This window comes from Sturnus vulgaris, chromosome 1 (genome assembly GCF_052056855.1).
Source record: "Sturnus vulgaris isolate bStuVul1 chromosome 1, bStuVul1.hap1, whole genome shotgun sequence".
NCBI classification, from domain to species: Eukaryota; Metazoa; Chordata; class Aves; order Passeriformes; family Sturnidae; genus Sturnus; species Sturnus vulgaris.
In genome coordinates this window covers 125941038-125962964 of record NC_142243.1, presented here as the reverse complement: position 1 = coordinate 125962964, position 21927 = coordinate 125941038, and the positions used below count along the sequence as shown (strand labels likewise).

General features: G+C 35.7%; 1 protein-coding gene across 5 annotated transcripts in view; it reads right to left on the bottom strand.

Moving 5' to 3' along the window:
* Positions 1–21927, bottom strand: part of HNF4G (hepatocyte nuclear factor 4 gamma) — a 59492-nt gene that overhangs the window by 1307 nt on the left and 36258 nt on the right. For 2 of the 5 annotated variants that reach the window (XM_088176392.1, XM_088176385.1), the window contains 7 exons: positions 15410–15578; positions 12966–13060; positions 9422–9528; positions 5092–5247; positions 2925–3012; positions 738–890; positions 321–557 (listed from right to left, as the gene is read on the bottom strand). In XM_088176392.1, coding sequence (XP_088032518.1) covers positions 321–557; positions 738–890; positions 2925–3012; positions 5092–5247; positions 9422–9528; positions 12966–13060; positions 15410–15555 — 982 coding nt within the window. In that variant the 5' untranslated portion in view covers positions 15556–15578. Of the gene's footprint in view, positions 1–320; positions 558–737; positions 891–2924; positions 3013–5091; positions 5248–9421; positions 9529–12965; positions 13061–15409; positions 16687–18442; positions 19181–19852; positions 20040–21927 lie in introns of those variants that run through there. The other 3 variants (XM_088176390.1, XM_088176395.1, XM_088176381.1) reach the window with 3 other exon arrangements.

Genomic DNA, 21927 nt, shown 5'->3' with positions numbered 1-21927 from the left:
ATATTAAGCACTGTGTTTATTTTCACTGCTTTGACTGCAATAACAGTGTGTTTCATGAAATTTTTCTAGGGATTCTTTCATCTGCCTAGGGAACTGTAGGACAACCCAGGAGTTACTGAGAAGTACATAGCAAAATCTCTACTTGTAGGACTAAGTTAACAAGATGAACTGCCAAGACAAGAAGGCTTTAGCTACAATTACACAACACAAAGCTCAGACAGTGAGTCAGAGTGGTAGCTTAGATCAGGATTCCCTACACATCCCAACATGCTAAATTCAACATGACACAAGATGGTAAATTTAACAAATTGTTAGCTTACCTCCCAGTAACATTTCCTGAAGCAAACTGTCAATTTTAACAATCCCAAACAATTTAACCAATTGTATCTGCTCAATCATTTGCCAAGTGATGCTTTGGAGTGTAGGCAGTAGAAGAAGTAGTTCTCCAAATCTTCCTCTGGAGTCGTACTGACGGTCATTAATATAATCCTCTAAACTGATTTGGACTTGGAATCGCATATTCTTAATCTTCATTGGATTACTCAAGCCCTTTGCATCTTAAAAAATGACAAAAACTTAAAGTCAAGGCATATTACAATTTGGGAGGAGCATCTTACTTTCATTTTATTCTTTTCCATTCAGCTAGATAGCATGAACTAGATAGATGCTACGTTAACAAAAATTACTTTCAATACAATCACATGTAAAACAATTGAGAGATATTTTTGTAAAAATACCTGGATCAAAAAACACGATTGCTTTCAAGCAAGCATATTCATTGTCATCTATTTGAATTTCCTGGAAGGGACGAACTAATTCATCCAGAATCCGATTTGCTACTCGGCAGATCTCTATTTCAGTGCTGTTGCGATGAATTATGTAATTGTTGCCTTAGAGAGAAAGAATACCAACATAGGAATTAAGAGAAACATTTTGATGTAACTTAATAGATGAAGCCAATTTTCAAAAATACATTTCATATTGCTTGATCAAGTTAATAATTTTTTTAAGTAATAACTCTCCCTTGTATCACATACAACTTTTCTTTGCAAACAGAGTATATGTGCAAATTATAGCAGTCACTCAGTAAATAATCTATATGTGTAAGTATCCCAACATGTAGTTACTGATTAGTAGACAGGACCAAGGTTGGTATATGAATGTAGAAGTATGAAGCAAGTAGATATTTATGTTTAAATAACAGATAAATATACTAACAAATATAATATATCCCAAAGGATTTGTCAATAGAATAGAGGAGACACTGGAAATGCTTCTTTTTCTAATGGATATTACTGCTGTTCCTAATAAAATTCAGGAGCATTGTAAAATTTTCAGTTAAGAATTAATTTTACCTAGAGCTTTTTGGATTTTTGGAGTTTTTTAAAATATCCATTTTGGAGATCTCCACTATGGTATCTTAATTCACCTTCTGGAGAGCACTAGGAATATCATGGAGCTTTCAGAAGCCACCATACAGTTTTTGAAAGAAAAACTGATAGTTATATCACAAGAGATCCATGTCAAAATGACTCATAAAACAGACACTTGCCTCTAAGTATCAAAAATAAACCTTGAAGCCTCAAGGTTTTTCTTCATTTTGTATATCTGCTGTTGCTTGTGATATATAATTTTCTTAGTATTATTTTATCATTGTTTTCCTTATTACCTTATTACTAATCAAAATAAAATTGCAACTTTTTTTGTTTCTGTTAATTTTGTTCGTGAAACTGTATCTAGGGAAATAACTACCTTAAGAAAGCCATTTGTACATCCTTTATCTTGAAAGGATTGCTGGTGAGAGAAATACCTTCAGACCAAGCCCTTCTTGTCCTTTTAATGTTTTAATATATGTAAAAATAAATTCAAGCTAATTTAGACCTATGAAAAGGCAGGCCCAAAGAGGAAGGAGAACAAGTAGTAGAAAAGGTCCTTGTCCCACACCACCAGTGAAGAGACAAGTCTGAGTCCATATGCCATATAGTCTTGCCTCACATCAAAAGTCCTGTCCAAGACAACCAAGAGACTTTCTCAGGAAACAGCACCAATGCTGACCATGTCTAATGAGACCATTTTTGGTAGAGTACACTTCAGAGTGGCAGAGCACTGTGTCAAACAAGGCTGACAAATGCCTCATGACATCACTCTCCATACAGGCACACATCTCATCTTGCAACTGACCTCTCAGCTGCATGAACCAGAAGTCATGCTTCCATCAGTGACAACATCCTCGTCCCTCACAGCCATGCTCCCTTTATACAGCCCAGGGTAGCAGACATTTCAGCTAACCAAGAGTACACTCCTGCAGGAGCGCCTCGGCGCTGTGCTGTGCTGTGCATGCAGACGGGGGGTCTGCCATGGGCAGGGACAGCAGGAATGGTGTTTATGTGGTGGCCACGTGGGGACTGTTGAGGAAGCAGGGAGAGGGTTCTTGGGAAAGTGAGTTGCAGGGAACAGGATGTCTAATATTTTAGCCAGTAGAGTCTTCTCTGAGTCTGAAGGACTCCTGGGAAAGCTCCAGATAAATGGTTTTCATGAAGACTGAAAGCAGTACATGTTCAACAGGCTGGCTGCTCCTTTACTAATGTTTTTTTATGCTGTTTTTGTGGTGGTGTTGTTTTGTTCTATTTTTTTTTATGGGAAAAGGTGCAGAAAGGATGAAAATGTAAGGAAGCAATTGCCAGGAGCTCCCTTAAATTACGGTTTCACCTTTCCAATAGACCTTTAACTGTATTAACCCACATGAAACCATCCACCTGCTTTTGCTAGAACAGGCACGTGACATTATGTCATTAATAGCTATTTAGCATTTACAGAATGCATTGCTTTGATTGTGCCAGAACAGTTGTCCCACTTAAGTGACTACATCGTTGCTAATGTACTATAACATCATCATCTGCAAGTAAAACAAAACCAATATTTACCTAAAAGTAAAATGTCCTTATATGCCATGGACCGTTTTGCTGCTCCAAGCAACAGGTGCTCCCCAGCATGTGCTCTTAGCAGGGCAACCTCACAAAAAAACCAGCAGACTCATTAGATGATAAAGTAGTAAGTTTCAATAAGAGAAAAAAAAAAAAAGAGGATACATATTACTGTTACATATATGTTTAAGACTGTTACGATTCCAATGTAAAATGTAAAGTGAATGTACAAATCTTAACACCATAAAAACAGCACTTTCTAATTAAACTGTCATCCTCTGGCACTTCTAGCATTCTGTCTAGATTTTAAACATCAGGATCTGCAAAATACTTCTCAATAAATACACCACCTGCATTTATTTCCTAGTGTGAATTCCCTTGACAAAGCTTTCTCTGGCATTTTAAGTTGACACTAAAGACTCCAGTGGGCTGGAATGAACTGTTACAGTAAATTTGGTTCTATCAGTGTCTCATTTTTCTCTTGAACCAAAAATTTATGTGGCACTTAAAACAGCTTTTTCCCAACAAAGCCAGATATGCTAATAGAACCACTACTGTCCACAAAGAGGAATCCCAATTTGCATTGGGAAGGAGCTTGTGCTTATTAGTTTATTCTTTGTTACCTAATTGTTTTCCTCTGGTTTTAATGTCTGCTTGAAATTTCAGCAATGGCCTTTATTTCCTCAAGGAACTAATTTCTCAACAAATAATTCTAATCCAAGTCAATCACTTTAGGAGGGATATAAAGGTACACAGCACCTGGGTAATACTTATCTGTAAGATTTTTCAGTTTCTCAGTAGAGTTACCTTAGCTGCTCTGGCCTCCTCTGTGGTTTGTAAATCAGGCTGACTCCCAGATCAGGAATCATTTTTTCAAAACCAGATGGCTTATTTTATAACTGAATGCACAATGCCCCTTAGAAACTGGTTATCACAAATGAAAAAGTGTCATTTGTTTTATCTCTCAACATTTTGTCCCTACTTTTCTATGGTACTTAAGGTTTCAGAGTATTTCCCAACATGTACTCTTCAAGCACAGCAGGGGTGTTTTCAGCCTATCATTCTAAACTGTTATTTTATTTCTTTAAATGCAGACAGGAATATTTTAAGGATATTTGATACATTCTCTTTTCCTCCACGCTATCTTAACAATAAAAGCAGCAATATTTTTTGCTTTCTTTTGTTGCTCTTGTGTAGCAACAGCATTTGAAATTCTCTTTCACATGAACAGAGTTTTAACTTATTCGAGTATGTTGAGCTTGTGCACATATGTGCTCTGTGGGTCTGCAAAGAACCCATTTAACTCCTTTTTTGGGGAGTCTCCTGTGGCCTGAAACACATCCATATTCCTGAGGAATGATATAAGAGGGAATGATTCAGTTCAAAACCAAGGATGACCTAACACTTGCAGGATTTTGTTAAAAAACTGAGAGACTGGAGAAGGATTTACACAATTCCAGTTCACAGAGTGATTTTCAAGATAAATCAGATTTTGGTGTGGAATCAAGACATCCCAAGCAATGACTTAATCTTCTGAGGCTGCTTGTCAGAGAATTGATCACCATAATGTGGTGATACTGGTTCTGGGTTTGCCAGCACAACCTACTTTGAAAGCCATTGATGTATTAGGATATACTACAGATGTGATGATAGATCAGACCTCTGTCATAAAAACACGTATGAATTTTCAAGATTTGGTGCTTTTTTCCCTTACATTTATTATATACAATATAATTTTAGTACATTGTATTGTATGAAAGATTACTTGCTATAGATTGATATCAGTATGTTTGGAATTTGTTTGAGATTCTAATCGCTTTTGGTTTTTTCAAGTAGAGAGAACTTGCATCAAATTAAATAATATGCTGTCTTATACCATATTATAATGAAAGATGAAAATGAAATAAATACGTTTTAAGGTCAGAAAAAAGTTCTGTTTCCAAAACACTACAGAAAGAACAAAACACTGAAAGACATGCTGCTTTGCTGCTTCTTTTTGGTCATGTCTTTTCTGTTGTGGTGGTGTTATTTCAAAACTTAAAAAAAAAAATTAAAAGTGTGGGTCTAGTACTCAGCTCTGTCTGTTCAGACAGAAAAGAATGACATTTAAATATCACAAGAATAACAGAGCAGTAATTAGAGTTTTCTCTTTGGTCTCTTCTTATACCTGGTCATCGAGTGGTAGTTCACAGAAGCCTGGAATATATTTAGCCCATTCCACAAGGACTAAAAGTTGCTGCTTCATAGATTCACAGACATCACTAACACCAGCAATTTTCTTAACATTTATATCAGTGCTAGCACCAGGACTGGAGATCGAAATCTGGCCGTAAGGAGAGAAAAAATGAATGATGTTAAATTTCATATAATTTTATTTTCACTGTCTAACAGCATATTTTAAAAAAATCACAGCAGTAGATGCTCTTGAGAAATTCCTTGACCATATGGACCATGACCCTGCACATACATTATAAGCTTTTCTTTCTCATTATTACCAGTATGCATTGCAATATTCTAAAACTTTAATTAATCATATAATAATGCAATATCTTGTCATTCCAAAATAATATTTTTAAACACACTAGAGCTCTTTTTATTTGTAGAAGGGAGGTGGTTGATTGGTTTTTTTTCTTTAAAATGGCTGACATTTACCTCATTTCAGAAAAAAAGAAGAGTTCATAGTGGCATGCAGTAATATTAAGGGACAGAGATATTAAGAGAAAGAGAATGATAAAAGGGGTAGCATGTTCTTCTAGTGTAAAGATAAGTATCATTAACTTAAGAAGGTAAAACAAGGGGGTTTTAGTGCCTGGAGGAGAATGGTTTGTAATGATGAAGCAGTGGTATAGGCAGAGGCCTGGGATGTTTCAGAGAAAATGTAAAGGATATGAGTGTGCATTAGACCACCTGCAGGGAACAGTGTTCTGTGAAATGGCAAGAGAGCAATATCTTTCTGGGCCTGAAGCTGGGGCACTTCTACTGAGCCAAATCCTGAAATTCTTAATGATGTTTCAAGGAAAGGAACGAAACTAGGCTTTCTTTTAAGGCAGGCGGGAAAGCCAATATAAGATAAAGCCAAACCTGGGAAGGTATGGTCAGTTTATAGTTGCTGTCATACTAGGGAAGCAAAAAGAGAAAGGAAACCGAAAAGGAAAAAAAAAAGGGGGAAAAAGGAAGCAAAATTGAAAAGAAGAAGAAGAGAAAAAGAAGAAAAAGTGAAAAAGAAAAAAATAAGAAAAATGAAAAGAGAAAAAGAAGAAAAAGAACAAGAAAAAAGAAAAAGAGGAAAAGGAAAATAAAATAAAAAGGAAAAAAGAAAAGAAAAAGAAAAGAAAAAGAAAAAGAAAAAGAAAAAGAAAAAGAAAAAGAAAAAGAAAAAGAAAAAGAAAAAGAAAAAGAAAAAGAGAAAAAGAAAAAATAAAAATAAAAATAAAAAGAAAAAGAAAAAGAAAAAGAAAAAGAAAAAGAAAAAGAAAAAGAAAAAGAAAAAGAAAAAGAAAAAGAAAAAGAGAAAGAAAAAGAAAAAGAGAAAATCACTGTACAAGGCCTATGAAAGTGACTTTCCCTTTATGTTTTATTACCAAAAGCATACTCAAGAAATTATGCAGCATGATTATCTTCCTCAGGAAAGAAGTTCATTGTTTGGTCTTCCAATACCACTTTCCTACACTTTTCAGGATGGGGGAATGAATTTAGGTTGGCTCCTACCAGTTCCCCTTCATTCGTGCCATTTTAAACCCTACAGTGGGATTTGTGGTGAAGTCCTTTATCCTTGGGTAGTCAAAATGAGTTGTACTTCTGAAGTAAAGCTCTGTGCTTCCTACATAATTCAGTAGTGTAAAACACTGAAAACAGCTTAGATATTTATGTCAGTTAGCCAGCTGAGCATTAGTTCTCAGGAAAATACAGCAGCTAGGCTGTAGGCTGGTGAAAAATTCCTCAGACACATAATTCAAAGGCTATCCTGTAGAAAAAAGGTTAGAGGTATTGCCACTTTGTAGACAGAGAATGTGTGAAATAGGTGTTATAATCATGAATCCATTTCTGGCATCTCCTTTACAAAAAGGAGGTTGAAAATACTGATATTCATTCAGGTGAGAGCTACCAGAGTGAGTCAGTCTAGAAAACCTTCAGTACAGAAAGACAGTAAAGAAATTCAATACATTTCATTTTTTTCCAGAAGAGTAAAAGGGGTCTTGATCATGATTCAAAGGAACAAAGAAGAGATTTCTGATAGCAGGTCACACTCTGTTCTACCTGAAAATGATACTAACCATGCACTAACTACAAGATAATACAAGAAGGTAAAGAAGAGGTAGATTGTTTAACTGTTAGACATACTGACTCATGAAGTTAATACACTGTCCTTCCCATAATGTATTTTAATCAGAGCTGTTTATTTTTATAAATTACATTTTACATTACAAACTACAGTCTCCATGCTGAAATTACTTGGTGAACTTCTGCTGGGGATTTGTGGGATGACTCCCATAGAGTTCGTTATGAACACCTAAGATTGCATGTCTTGACAAGGATATGAAGCTTTCAATTTCTATTTCTATATTGCTTTAACCTGGCTCTCATTTATGGGGTACAACACAGGACTCACTGATTTGATATAATCATTGACTAGCACAGGTTAGGAGAGACCTTGAAAGATCACCTGATCCAACCTTATATAGGAAAGGAATCCTAGAGATTATCTAACACCCTGTCCAATTGCATCTTGAAAATTTTCAGTGATGAAGACTCCACCACATCCCTGGAAAGGTTGCTCCAGTAATTGTTTGTTCTCACTGTAAAAAATTTCTTTCTTATATTGAGGTGAAATCTTTCCCAGTGTAACATGTACCATTAATGAGTTGATGAACGTGGCAATGTAACACCATATCCCAGTTGTTCTGAAACCCTTCAGGGACAGATGCCTTTACTCATATGAGAGTCCAGCATGCCCTTTTCGTATTTACATAACCCTGGAAGCCTCTCCCAGGTCCGTACAAGAAAAAATGTACTTAGACAATTGCCCTCTGTAAGGGATCTTAAGGAACAAAATAACTAATTTTCCCTATTTAATATGAGCACTTCAAAAGAGATGAAAATATCTAATTTTCCTTATTTGATATGAACATTTCAAAAGAGTTGAATCCCACCCTCTTCTTCATTTCACAGCTGAAGTACTTGGATAATGATTTGGGACACTACTACCTCCTCTAAGTCTCTTCTCAAGACTGAACTCATCTTACTGACCTATTCAATTGAGGGAAGAACAAGTACTTTTAAGACCTCTTTGCTCTTCCATCATGTTAAGGGAGTCTCTTGGACTTTGAGGCCAAGATTGTATCTTCCTGTATGTTTGACAGAGTGGAAGCAATTCTGTTCTACTAAAACATACTAAATAATAAGTACAATAAATTTGTACTTAAATACTTAAACTTGTATACACAAGGAGTTTTAGGCCAAGAACCTACTGTTTGAAAAGAACTTTGTGCTATAAACAGCTGAGGATGTAATTCTGTTCAAGGCAGTTCTTATTCCCGAATTGCATATACCAGTTGGAAATGATTAGGGAGTATTATAAAAAAGCACAATAAGCAAGTTCAAAAAATTACTAAGGAGATAAATATAGCTATATTTTTCATACTGTATAGGTATGAAAGGTAGGAAGGTACATTATGTTCTAGTCTGCCTGGACATGCAATATGTGCCAAAGACTATCACCCAGTAATTCCTGCATCAATTCTTTACAGACAGTTCCAGCCTAAGAGAGATGCTGATAAAGGATGAGATTACAAAACATTTGGGGATGTATAAATCAGTCAGCATGGAATCATAAAGGTGGCAGTTAAATTCTAAGCAAGTTAGTAAGAGGTGCAAGAATGCAGAATCAATGACCATGATTTATCTGAGGTGCAGAAAAGGACTGGAGACTGTTCCATTCAGCAATTGATTGGATAGGGAAAAAAAAAAGAAAATGAGAAAATGAAGTTCAGATGAGACAAAGAAAATTTAAAAGTGAGATGTGAATTGACTCTGCAGTTGGAACACTTCTGTTTGCCTTACTTATAATGTCTAAGGATATTAAAAATGGGATTTTCAAAAGAATGTAAGGAAACGAGTGTCCACACCCCTTTGAATGTAATGGCTTTGGACAAATTTTTCCCTATCTTTCATGGGAAAGCCTGCTTCAAGGATAGATAGATGCCACCAGCTGCCTATGACAGCAACTGATTTAAAAGCAGTAAGAACCATAAACCTTTATTAAGAAAGGTGCCTAAGACATATTGTCCTGGACAAAGTAGAATTTTTTTATTGACTATGCTTCAAGAAAGTATTCTATTACTGCTTCTTTCATTGAGAAGAGGAAGCTGCATGCATTTTGGAAATAGAAAAAACTAATCTCAATAATTATTTTCGATACAATAAGAAATTGAAAAGTATTTAATTTTAGTAAAAGTGGTCTTAGCATCACTAAATAATTTTGTGATAGATCCCAGTACCTGGCGGGAGAGTGTCTCAGCTTGTGACAATGTGCTAATAGAGGGACTGTTGCAGCCATCAAAAGTGTTTCTTCTCGTACTTATCCTGTCCCGTTCATTTTGTACAGCTGAAAAAGAATAATTATATCATTTATTGACTTGTAAACACTGACACAAAGAATAATTTCAGAACTTTACTAGATTTCAGAAGGTAACTCTAAGAACTGAAAGGTATGACATTCAAAGAAGATGATCTGCTTTTAGCTCTGAGTGATGAGGAAGGATGATAATAGATGTTTATAGTCTCTATCAGTCAATTACATGCCTATAAAAAGTATGTATAACTAATTGCAGATAGATCTGAATCATCAGCACTTCTGTCACTGGCTTAATTACAGTCCAGCCTCTTTCTTCCTTTGAACTTGAACACATGGTCTCAATTTCAACCAATTTAATAAGTCAGGCTTTATGATAACAGCAGAAATGGACATTTCCAGACTGCCAAACGGGTCAAGTGGCACAACATCACCACTGAAAAAATATCTCTCAGAGGAAGTATGAAACCTCTACTCATGCTCTGCTGTGGGAAACAATGAAACAGGAATGAATCATGATTAATCCAATAGTAAGATCATTTTGAAACTTAAATCTCCTGCTCCTCCTCAGTGACACTGCATTCCTAGCCTATTTATGGCACATTAACTAAGTTAAAGGGGAAAAAAAACAAAACACCCCAATCTAAAAAACAGTGCACCAAAGAAGTTTTAGGACAGTAAATTCACTAAGTTTTGTCTCATGGGATCCAAAAACAGGCATTTAAAATAGCTTTGGATAAGGAATCTGTAATCAGCACACTCAAGGCTTATGAAGCAAGAAGGTATACTTTTGAACTAATGGAAGAAGAAAAGAATGAAAACTAACAGTCAGATCCTTCTAAAACCTAGATCATGTCCAAGATTAGGCCAAGGAAAATAAAAGAGGGGAAAAAAAAGAATTGTGCTGATGGAAATCTTTGTATTGCATGAGGAATTTTATTGTCTTTTAAGAGCAGCAGCTTTATTTCCAAATATAGATTTGCTATTTTGTGGGAAACAATCTGCATTACAGAATTTAGAAGTAGTACAATAGGTTTCAATTGGAAAAAAACCCAAAAGCTCTGTGTACTGAGTAGGTTCAGGGTTTATTTGAACAATGCACATCGTTTATTCCAGAAGTGTATTAACTTTTTTGCAGGGACAATCATTGGCTTTTATTAAGGTCACAGGAAGAAATCTTGTGTGGTGATAAAAACACAGTATGTTGTAGACGGGAAAGAGAAAACATAACCTTTTGCAAAAGAATGCTGAAACAAACATAGATAATTAAAATAAGTTCAGCACTGATGAGTTTTGCAAAAATAGTAAGGTATTCTGGCAATACACCACTAGTGAAAATCAGTGGTGGAGCACACTTAAAACCACAGGTGGATGCTTTAATTTTCTTCTACATACACATAATTTTAGATTATTAGACTAGACTATGTGCCTAAAGCTTTTTTGTCAATTCAGGCTAAAATTGCCTTAACAGAGACTCTATGAGGAGAATGGTACATTTGCTCAAAGAGGACTTGTAAAGCTTTTAATAACTGAAGCCTTTCTTTGTCCTGAAGAAAATAAAGAGATCTGCTAGAAACTTGAGAAACTATCATAGACTCTATGCTACACTCTTACTATGAGACATGCCCTGATCATGTAGAGAGGTTATAACAAGACAAAAGCAGTGGGATCAGAGTAGGGCAGAGTAGCATTAAGTGGGCTAAAAGTTTTGTGCCGTGCACCAGTCTGTATTAGCATCTTGAGGGAAATGAGCTTTTCTCTGTTTTGGGCTCCTCAGCACATGAAAGATGCTGGAAATCTAGGTAGTGCCAGCAGGGGGCTATGGAGATGTAATCCACAAGATGCACAAGGTGAAGTAGAGACAGGCATCTTTGCTTATGTGGAAAAAAGAGGACCAATATGGATGTGAGGGTCATCATTTCTGTAGCATACAGAAAATGGAGCCAGATTCTTCTCAGATGCATAATGAAAGACAAAACCCAATGGATACCATCCTAACTGCTGTAAGAGATATTCTAACGAGTTGTTGGGCCCAATGAGGGTGGTCAAGTACTGGAAGAGCTTGCAGAGCAAGAGATTGTTGAATCTTCCCTCTCAAGGACTGTGTAAATCTGTCTGTACGGATCCCAAGCAACCTGACTGAACCTAGATGTCAGCCTTGGTTTATGTGGGAGCTGAACTAGATGAACTCCAGATGTCCCTTCTGAGACAAACTACTCTTTATTCCAGGTTTTGAAAGTCTGTAAGCTCTGCTATTTGCAAAACTTCTAGGGCTGCTATCTATACACAGATCTTCCCTTTTCTTCACATCAATTTGATAACATATATATAACATGTTACTGACTTAATGGCTCATATTCCAAAAGGCCAAAGTGTCTTAAAGGAGATCCACAATAGCAGGCAAACCTACTTCATATCCTGTGTAACGCTGTTTAGAATATCTCTATCCAGCTTCAAGGAGAAAAATCAATTTTGTCTCATACCAATACCATGATCACTAGCAAAGTACTGCTACAGGACAGATACTTAAGAGCATAAAGAAAAAGTTACCTTTGTACAGATGAAAAGAATGATAACCACGTTACAAGAGAACTAAGCATTCACATTTCAGACTGGCCTGCAAGCAGATGCACCATGCTTCAGACAAAAAAGACAGCAAAGTTTGTGACAAACCACTTTTGAGTGTGTATTTGAAATGGACATGGACATCTTTTGCCTCTACATCATAATTGTCCTTGAAACAACAACCCAAACAACAAAAAACCCCAAAATCTCTAATAATAGCACTGTTCTTCATTCTCTACTGTTCTGTTCCTGTGGTGATCTGGTTCTTCCACTTTGACAGAATCACTGTGACACATGTTTCTCATATCTGTCAGTGAGATGCATATGTAGCAATTTTCCTATATTAAGCCCTAGGGAAATTAGATTTTTTGTTAATTAACATGGACATTCCACTGACAGCTACCACTACTCTACTCACTACTTTTTCACTCAACTTCACAGTCCTTTGTCTGGCTTGAATGCTTCATATGTTAAAATTTAAGGAAAGAACCAGTAAATTGGCCCTGTTATTACTTAGGGCAGGGGGAAAAAAAAGCCAGACAGAGATTTCATTTCTCAGATTTGGTAAACATTTTAAGTAAAATCTCATGGTTTGAAATATTACAGCATATAGCTCAATATGTAGAAATAAATGAATTTGGTGCCAGAATTCATGAATTAAACAGTTGCAAATTCACTATAAATCCATGAATTTGCTGATGTTCCAAGTGCTAGAGCTGCTTACCCACTTGAGAGTTAGAAGATGTATATTTCACCTCAGTACAAAAGCACTTGCCCATTACAAACGTATTGTAGCAGACTTTCCATTGGTTTATTCTGCTGGAGTTTTTTAGAATTTTCATTATATTTCAAAGCATATTCAGATTTTTTCTCTTTGTATATCAAATAATAAATGACTGCATTACCTTCCTTTTTCATTCCTGCTCGAAAACACTTTTTTAAACGACAATATCTGCATTGATTCCTTTTGTCCTTGTCAACAATACATTGTCGGTTGAATCTATCAGAGACAAGAAAAGGTAAATGTATATTAATAAAGTAGCACCCTGATTACAAAGAAGAAAACCAACTAATCTTTCCTGCCAGAATAATGTCTATAACCACAGACCCTCATCTTCAGTTGCACTGCTTATTCTTTATTAACCAGTTTTGAGAGGTGTTTTATACCTGCTAATTTTCCAGGAATATATGTGTGTGCATAAACACATATATGCATTGGGATAGGCAAGTGTGGAAAATTTTGTAGTTATGTACATCATTTACACCTCAACTGATTTGTGAGGTACGTCAGTAACTGGCTCCATCAAATGACAGTGGAAGAAAAAAAAAAAAAAAAGAAAGAAAACTGCAAAAAGAAAAAGGAAAGGACAATCAAGGAAAAAGCCAAATGTTGCTGGCATGGAGAAGCCCCTTAGCTGAAAAACCATTACCCTTGTCTGGCAGTGTTTACTCCTTCTGGGAGATAACAATGAACAAGCTGCATGTTTTATCCCTACAGGTGGCAACCTAAACAGGAAATGAGAGGAACCAGCACAATGAAATAAAGACTTGAGGAAATACATGGAGCATGACACTGCATGGCAGCTCACCCAGGCTATTATGCACATCTACAGGTGTGTCTAAAGGGAATGCATATGAGCCATTTGCCCCTCTCTCTGTCTAGGTCTGCCTTTTTTCTTTGCGTGTGTTTTTTAGATAAACAGACACTGCAAAAGCAGAGCTCTTCCTGAAGTCACGTATGCCAGCTCTTGACACACCATTTTAGGGGAATGTCTATCTATATCATTGTGCCACGTCTATAAGGGAGAGGTTTTCTTATAAGAATATTACACAACCAAAGACGAGTGTAGGAAACAACATTTCCAGTAACAAGCATTTGTATAAAAGTTTTATCATTTCCCATGCAATGGCACAGGGGGAGAGAGCATGGGGGCTACAGTCAGTTCACCACATGTGGTCTCTGCTGCTGCTTCCTCCTCAGGAAGGGGAGGACTCCTCTCAGTCTTCACCCGTTCCATTGTTAGGTTCCTCTGAACAGAGACAGTTTTCCACAAACTTCTCCCATGTTAGTCCTTCCCATGGGCTTTGTTCTTCATTAATTGCTCCAGTATGGGTACTTTCCACAGCATGCAGTCCTTTAGGATTGTGCTGCTCCAGCAATGGGTCCCTTGCAGGGTCAACAGTCCTGCCAGAAAACCTTCTTCAGTGTGGACTCCTCCTTCCATGGGACCACAGGTCCAGCCAGGAGCCTGCTGCTGCACAGTCTTCCCACAGGGTCCCATCCTTCTTTCAGGCATTTGTCTTCTTCAGCAGGGGGTCTTCCATGGGCTGCAGGTAGATATCTGCTCCCTTGTTGATTTCCATGGTTTTCACAGGGACATCTGTCTCATCACGGTCTGTAACATGGGCTGCAGGAGAATCTTTCCTCCAGCACTTAGAGCACTCCCCCACCTCCTTTTCCATTGAACTTGGTGTCTGCAGAGCTCTTCCTCTCTCATGTTCTCATGCCTCTCTTCTCTGGCTACAATTTTTTTCTGCACAATAATAATTTTTCTTCTTAAATACATTATCCCCAGAGGCACTACCACCATTGCTGATAGGATCAGCTTTGGCCATCTTGGAGCTGGCTGGCATTGGCTTCACCAGACACCAGGGACATTTCTGATAGGTTCTCACAAGAATTCACTTTTGTAGCCCCATTGCTACCAAAATCTTGGCATGAAAACCCAATATACCCCTTGAGTGATTTGTACAAGCTCATTGAGTTTTCACTATATTCTGCTCATGATTCAAAATGGACAGTTTATGGCCCTGAGCGTACACAGATAATTTCATCAAATATGGTGCAGTGTGATATTTTGGGCACCATTCGGAAATTAACAGATTGCCATTCAGACAGGGGGAAATGCCTGCTCAAGAGACCTGTGTGTCACACCAAGTGGGAATATGTGCAGATGTGTTTGTACAGCTCTTAAAACAAGACTCATAAATCTTAGACTTTCTATTCAGAAACTACCTTCATAAGGAAAGAATTTTAGAAAACAGTTAAGAATTACAGTTTTTACATTGCAGAGAAAATATGAGCATTTTTCTTTTTGTTTTTCTTTTTTTTCAGAAGATGACCTCTGTAATCATAAATAAAAGAGTGAAACAGCTTCTGAGTGACATAATGATATCAACCATATCATCAAGCATCTGGAACATAGTTTCTGAAATGTGTAATATCAAGTAGCATTCCTTAAGAAAAAGCTGAAAATCCCCTGACATAGTCCAAAAATTCTGATAAGGTCTGAATATAATTTTGCTTAAATTCATTAATTTACTGCCTCTAGGCAAATTTTTGGAATACCTGCATGAATAGACGTGGTTTTTCCTTATGCTACGTCTAAAAAATCCCTTGCATCCATCGCAGCTGGAAGCACCATAATGTTTTCCGGTTGCTCGGTCTCCACATATTGCACAGAGACTACTGACCCCGTTGTCAGCAGCATTCATGTTGACAGCTTCTCCTGAACTGTCTGACGAGACAAGAACATACATAGTTATGGATAAGACTCCCAAAAAACACCCCATGAGCAAGTTGTACTTGAAGAGAGGCTTTTTCTGGCCTTTTCTCGTTTAATTGCCACTTATGATTTACATAGCATGGCCCATCTGATGACGTCTGATTCTTACTGACATGAACACTTTCAAAATGAGAGAGATGTTAAAAGAATTTATGGAGTTCATAACAACAAATAATCGTGTTCTAAACTCTTTGCAGCTGAAGAGTTAAAAATTAAAGTGCACTTCTGCATTTATAATTACACATTCACTCCTAATAACATGAAGAGTAACTTTGTCACAAAACGGTCTTAACTGGTAAAGATCTCATGTATAAGTTCTCATACAAGATGGCAATAGCTGGCAACTCTCATACAAAGATTTAGGACATTGAAAAAAGAAACAAAAAAGAAGGGTTTTGTACAATTTAATTAAAAAAAATAAACCACAAAAACATGTGCTAAGAGCACTATCTGTTATTTCCTTGAAGATATTCTTTACAGGAGCACTGGTGCAGTCTGTCCTTACACAGAATATTATCTAAGTGATTAACAATTAGTCACTGAATATGGTAAACACTACTGAATAAGTTCACATGAAATCAAACCAGATATACTTATTCTTTGAGACAAAGTGTTAACAGACGTGTTCAAAGAAACAACTGCAAAATAGCTTTTTCTTTTTTGCTTCTGGTTTAAATAGACAGAAAACATACCCTAAGCATTTGTAGCTATTTTGTCCAGGAGAGGAAAGAGTGTCACATTAATTAGCTATGCAGATATGAATTCAGAAGTCAAGTACATGAGTTCATGAACAGTATACAGGATGAACAGCAAAACTGTTAATATTGATATATAATATTACTCATATTGTATAGATCCAACTGAAATGTATAACACAAATACATTATAGAATTTTCATTGTGTCCCACAGAACTTAAAAGTTACAAAATTTCTTTAGATACAGAGAGAAGCAACCCTTCTTGATTTTTTTTGTCCATTTAACAGAGCTGTTACATTAAAATTTATTATAAGAAAGAAATCTAAGAAGTAAAAATTCAGTTCTGTAAAGAACTTATTTTAAAATCAGGATTGTCATGGAAAATTGTAAACTGTTTTTAAATTAGGTTACAGAATTGTTTTAGAGAAATATAAGACATTTCCTTTGGACTTTTGTTACTTTGCATCATATAGCAGAATAATTAAAAATACAATATGTAAATGTTATGATGAAATATTTCACAGCAATGTAAGTTGTGCACACACACACACACACATATATATGTATATATATGCATATGGGCATACTTATTTTCTTTGTTATTATTCTGAACCAAAATGTCTAGAAAATTGACCTGATATTGAAAAATTCTTTGATTTCAACAGAATTGTGTAATCTGTCTCAATGTGCCTTGTTAGACTTCTCTAAATGTTCCTAATTAATTTAAACAACTAGAAAAGATACACAGGAAGGTTCACAGGCAGCTTTCAGTTCCGAACTGGCACTGTAACAAGACAATGTTTTTATAAATGTTGTAAGAAAATACTTAGGCTAAACACAAAACATACTCTAAACATAAAAAGGCTGCAGCTAATAATTAATAATTATCAAGCTAATCACTTACAGTGATAATTTAACCAGCTCTATTGCCAACACATAATGCAACCAAGCACAACCTCCCTAATCTGCCTTCTCATTTTATTTAACATTAACAGATCCAAAAGGGTGCTATTCAGCAAAAAAAAAAAGACTAATGAAATACCCATATTAGAACAAAAAGCAGAGAAATCATCTAAAGTTATATACATTGTTGACAGCTACAAATTTAGTTAGCACATAAAGTTCTGCTTTTTCTTCCTAAATCGATAACCAAATCTACCCTTCTGTTTACTAAGCTTGCTGTAATTTAACATCAGAAATCCAGATAAAACTTAAAGCCCAACAATAAAAACTTAATTAGGTTCTATATGGCAGGAATATGTGGAAATGCAGGTGCTAAATATTTTTCCTGCAAATCACTACATATTGGCTCTGCCATACTGCTACAGATCTATGAATTGTATTTTAAGACACAATAAACCAACATTTTTAGTGTATTAAAAGATTTGAAAGGCCATTTTTGAGTAGTTTAACTTGCCTGATACTTTTATTCACATTTCTTTTTTTTGTCAGTTCTCGATGGCATAATGAAATGGTATGCTTTGTATTTCAAGTATAAATTATTGACAACATTTCTTAAAACTTGCATATAAAAAAATCTGCCAAAAGTGTTACATTAGCCAAACGCAAAATCTTTTTCTCAACTAAACATTATCCTCTAGAAAGTCGATGTGATTCTTTTTAAATCACTCTTGCGCATATACACACGTAGCTAGAAAGGCTAGATTAACACTTAAATAAAAAAAAATATTGGTCCAACAATTAGAAACTAGGCATCAAGAAACAGTAGCTAATTTCTTCCACAAACCTCTGCATAACTTTGTCCTTTCCTTTTGAAAGTTATATACAAAATATACTTCCATGTCCAAACTGTCAATACTAGTTATTCATTCGTCTTACAGTAAATAAAACAACTGCTGAATAGACCTTTTTTTTCCCTTTGATTAACAGACTGGTGACAGTATAGCTACTTTATTATATATAACCTCTCTTTTATTTTCCTTAAAGAATTACAATGTTACTAACTCAGAGTCAGTGATGAAGTGTAAGAGAGCAGATTTGTAGTTTGAAAACAACCCCCAAATGCTCCATTAATAAAACATTTAAGTAATACCTTATAGCATTACTAAACTTCACTTCTGTTAACTGGCTTGAATTTGCCTCACAGGGCAGAACTCACCATTGCCATTATACAGAATCTGCATAGTTTCGAACTCCAGTGCTGTATATGTTGGATCTAAAACTTCACTGTAGTTTGCCATTTCCATGTCCAGAATGGGTTCTGAGAGCCGCATCATTGAATGCAAAAGCAGTGGAAAAGCTGTTCAAATGTACAACCTTCCCATTCTGTTTCACAGTGATTGATAATCCAAAGTTAACTATAACTGTGTCACTTACGTGAAGCAATGGGAGGAGCTGGAAAACTGCTTCTCCATGCTGAAATACCTGGGTATTTTTTTTCTTTTATGATACAGTGCAACCCTTCTGATAATCTTGGAATGCTTTTTGAAATAATCTTATCAGGAGTTGTATTGGTTCCAGTTCTTGCATGAACCCAAGGACGTGCAGGAAGCTTCCCATCCCTCATGCTTTGCTGTACATTTTGTTGTCAATGTATGGTACAAACAGTTCTAAACAAACTACTCTGGTTGTTCTATGTAGAGAATGTAAGTTTATATGCCATTTTGCTGTCTCACTTCAGAACAATAAGGAAATATGATATGATTATGGACTATCTCAAACTCTACCCAAATCACCCACTTACAAGTTTTAAAAGACAGCTGTAAAATCTCCCATTTTACAGCTTATAGTGCTCTTTCCCACCAGCAATGACCTAGCTCTGTAGGCATCCTTAAGCAAGGCTTCAAGTCACATAAGTCTGCAGCACGGCCAGTTCATAAATCCCCTCCATCACACACTGTGCTGCTGCAATGGCTCCAGGCACTGTACCCTGCAGACTCTCAGACAGTGGCTTCCTGCTCTACACCCTCTTCATACCAGATATGACGGCTGCATGGCATTTCCAAGCACCATTCAGATGTACAGGTGGAAAGGAAATATTAGTCATCTTCTCTATCTCTGGGTAGGTCCACAGCCCACCAGTTGTAGACATGGCGTGTACAAACCCAGTTAAAAACCCCTTGTAAAGCTGCTTGAATCTGTGCCAAATATATAGCTCAACGGCAGAATTTCACTTGCTAATCTGGTGCTTTCAAATGTTGGATAGCAGAATTTCAAATGTTATTATTCTCAATATATTCTTTACAAAAAACTACCCTTTACACTGCTGAAAAACAGTTACATAGAGGTTACATATGTAGGAAAACTACCCAGTTTTTGCCTAATTAATAAGAGCTAGTAACTGTATATACAGCATTGAAATGCATATTTGAATGGAAAAGTGTCTGCAGTTCCTACTCAGTAAAAGTAGCTGCACCATGAACCAATGACTTGATTAAATAAATAAATAAATATTTTAAAAAGCAATTTATGACAATTTACCAACGAAGGAGGAAATTTTACATAAAAAGACCTAGAAAAAAAATCCTTTAAAAATTCATCCTTCTAATATCCATGTCCCCAGGGTTACCTGAGAGTCACAAATCATCTTGTTTCCTTGTGGACATGTAGATGCAGTCTCAGGCCAGTTCTCCTCCTGACTCCAGCAGAGCCCAGTAACATAATTATGACAACAGGATTCTTGCATAATTCACAGACCCATCCCTAAACCAAAGCATATTTACAGTTGTGTTACTGCTTGCACAAATTCTCCTCAGATTTTGGAGGATCTTCACAGGGGCTGTCCTTTTCAACCTACTGCTATTCACTTTCCTTTAAACCATTCATCCATTATTATATTTAATGACATATCAAAAAACTGCAAAAGTCCCTTTTTAAAAAGAGCAACTGATATGACTACAAATACTTCCTATACATGACAGAAGAAAAATAATACAAAAAAATGGCAATTTTTAAAGATATTTGAGAATATGACTGAAAATTTAGAATATTTGCTGCCTACAGCCATGGAAAAACTCACTCAGCATCATTTCACAGTACTGGAAGTGTACAAGGTTTCACAATTTTTAAACACAGCTAATATTTCTTTCTTTTACTTAAAGAAGTATATTAAATTAAGATTGATGGAAAGCTTTTTGTTTACAGCCCACATCATTTAGGAAATCACTGCAATTTAATAATGAGATGAAATAATTTTATATTACCTGATGGCTCAGTTTGCAAAGTTTCTTCTGTAGCAGAATTTGTTGTATTTGCTACAATCATTTGTTGTATTTGTACAGTATTTGCTATTAAACTAGTTATTAGTTACATAACAAATGATTCATTGCCTTAATTTGCTAGTTAACATAATATAAAAAGGTTTACATGTTAACTAGAATTATCTATTGTTTGTCAGTGTACACTTTTTGATAATATGTTCTATAAATATTATCTGGCTTTTTAATACCAAAATCATATGCTTACAAACATATCCATTGAATATTTTTATTTCAAAAAGCCAGTCCCGAAAACATTCTGGCATATAAGTAAATTTAAAATAAGGGAATGAATGGAAGATGGAAGATATCATGTATGACATGATCAAATCCTGCTATTCCCTCTGCTATTAGCAGAACTTCTTCAATGCTGCCAAAACAGGTCCCTTAGTGACTGCTAAAGAGAGGGAATGAATTGACCCTTCATACTTCTGTCATATGAAAACTCATTTCAATTGATTTTTTAATATGGAAAAATGTATGCTATAGGAAAGACATTCTTTATACTATTTTTTCATGTTTTGCTAAGGAAACTTCTTACAGTCAAATCTTGCACTCATAAAAATGTGCTTTCTGGGGGATTTTTGGCATCATGAAGTACATCATGAACAATTAATGTATGCTAAATCACTATGGTAAAATATTAATATGTTTTCTTTCAGCCTTAGGTGGATTAGAATGCAGTCCTGGAATTAGAGCAGTTGACGAAAGAATCTAATGATGAACAGCTTTTGGTCTTATGTCAGTTCAAGCTTTATACTGTTCACTAGTATTCAGACTCCCACACAGCAGATTTCTTTTCACATTGGACACCTGCACTGCTTTACAGATTCTGAATGACACTGCAGCTTGTTGTATAAAATAGTCTAAACCAAGTCATCTACTACTGACAGCCAAGAAATATCAGCCTAAGGTAAGCAAAAGTCTTAAAACTGTGTAATTAGTCAAACTGTGAAGCAATTCTTTGAGATAAGTGAAAATGTAAATTTGAGTAAGAAATAATTTCTCAAAGTAAATTTTGCAGTAATTGTGAAGAGTAAGCCACACAATAATGGTTTTGTTCATGTGGTTTTCTTGCTTTTTTTTTTAAATCTGATGACCTCAGGATCACATACAGAAAGCATTCCTATCTTATCTTTAAGACTATTAACTCTGTTAATTGTTCAGCTCTCCATATTAAATGCAATCATTCTTTCTAACTGGGGTATAAAATACAGCACAGCCTTATAAAATCAAGGTTATTTCCATAAAGTCTTCCTGAAAATAAAAACAAATCTCAAACTACTATCACCACTGAAATAGTTTTGGGTTTTGTTGTTTTTGTTTTTTTTTAAATATGTCCTTTTACCTTTCCAGCTTAGTAAGAAATGTAGGTTGCCAGAAAAAT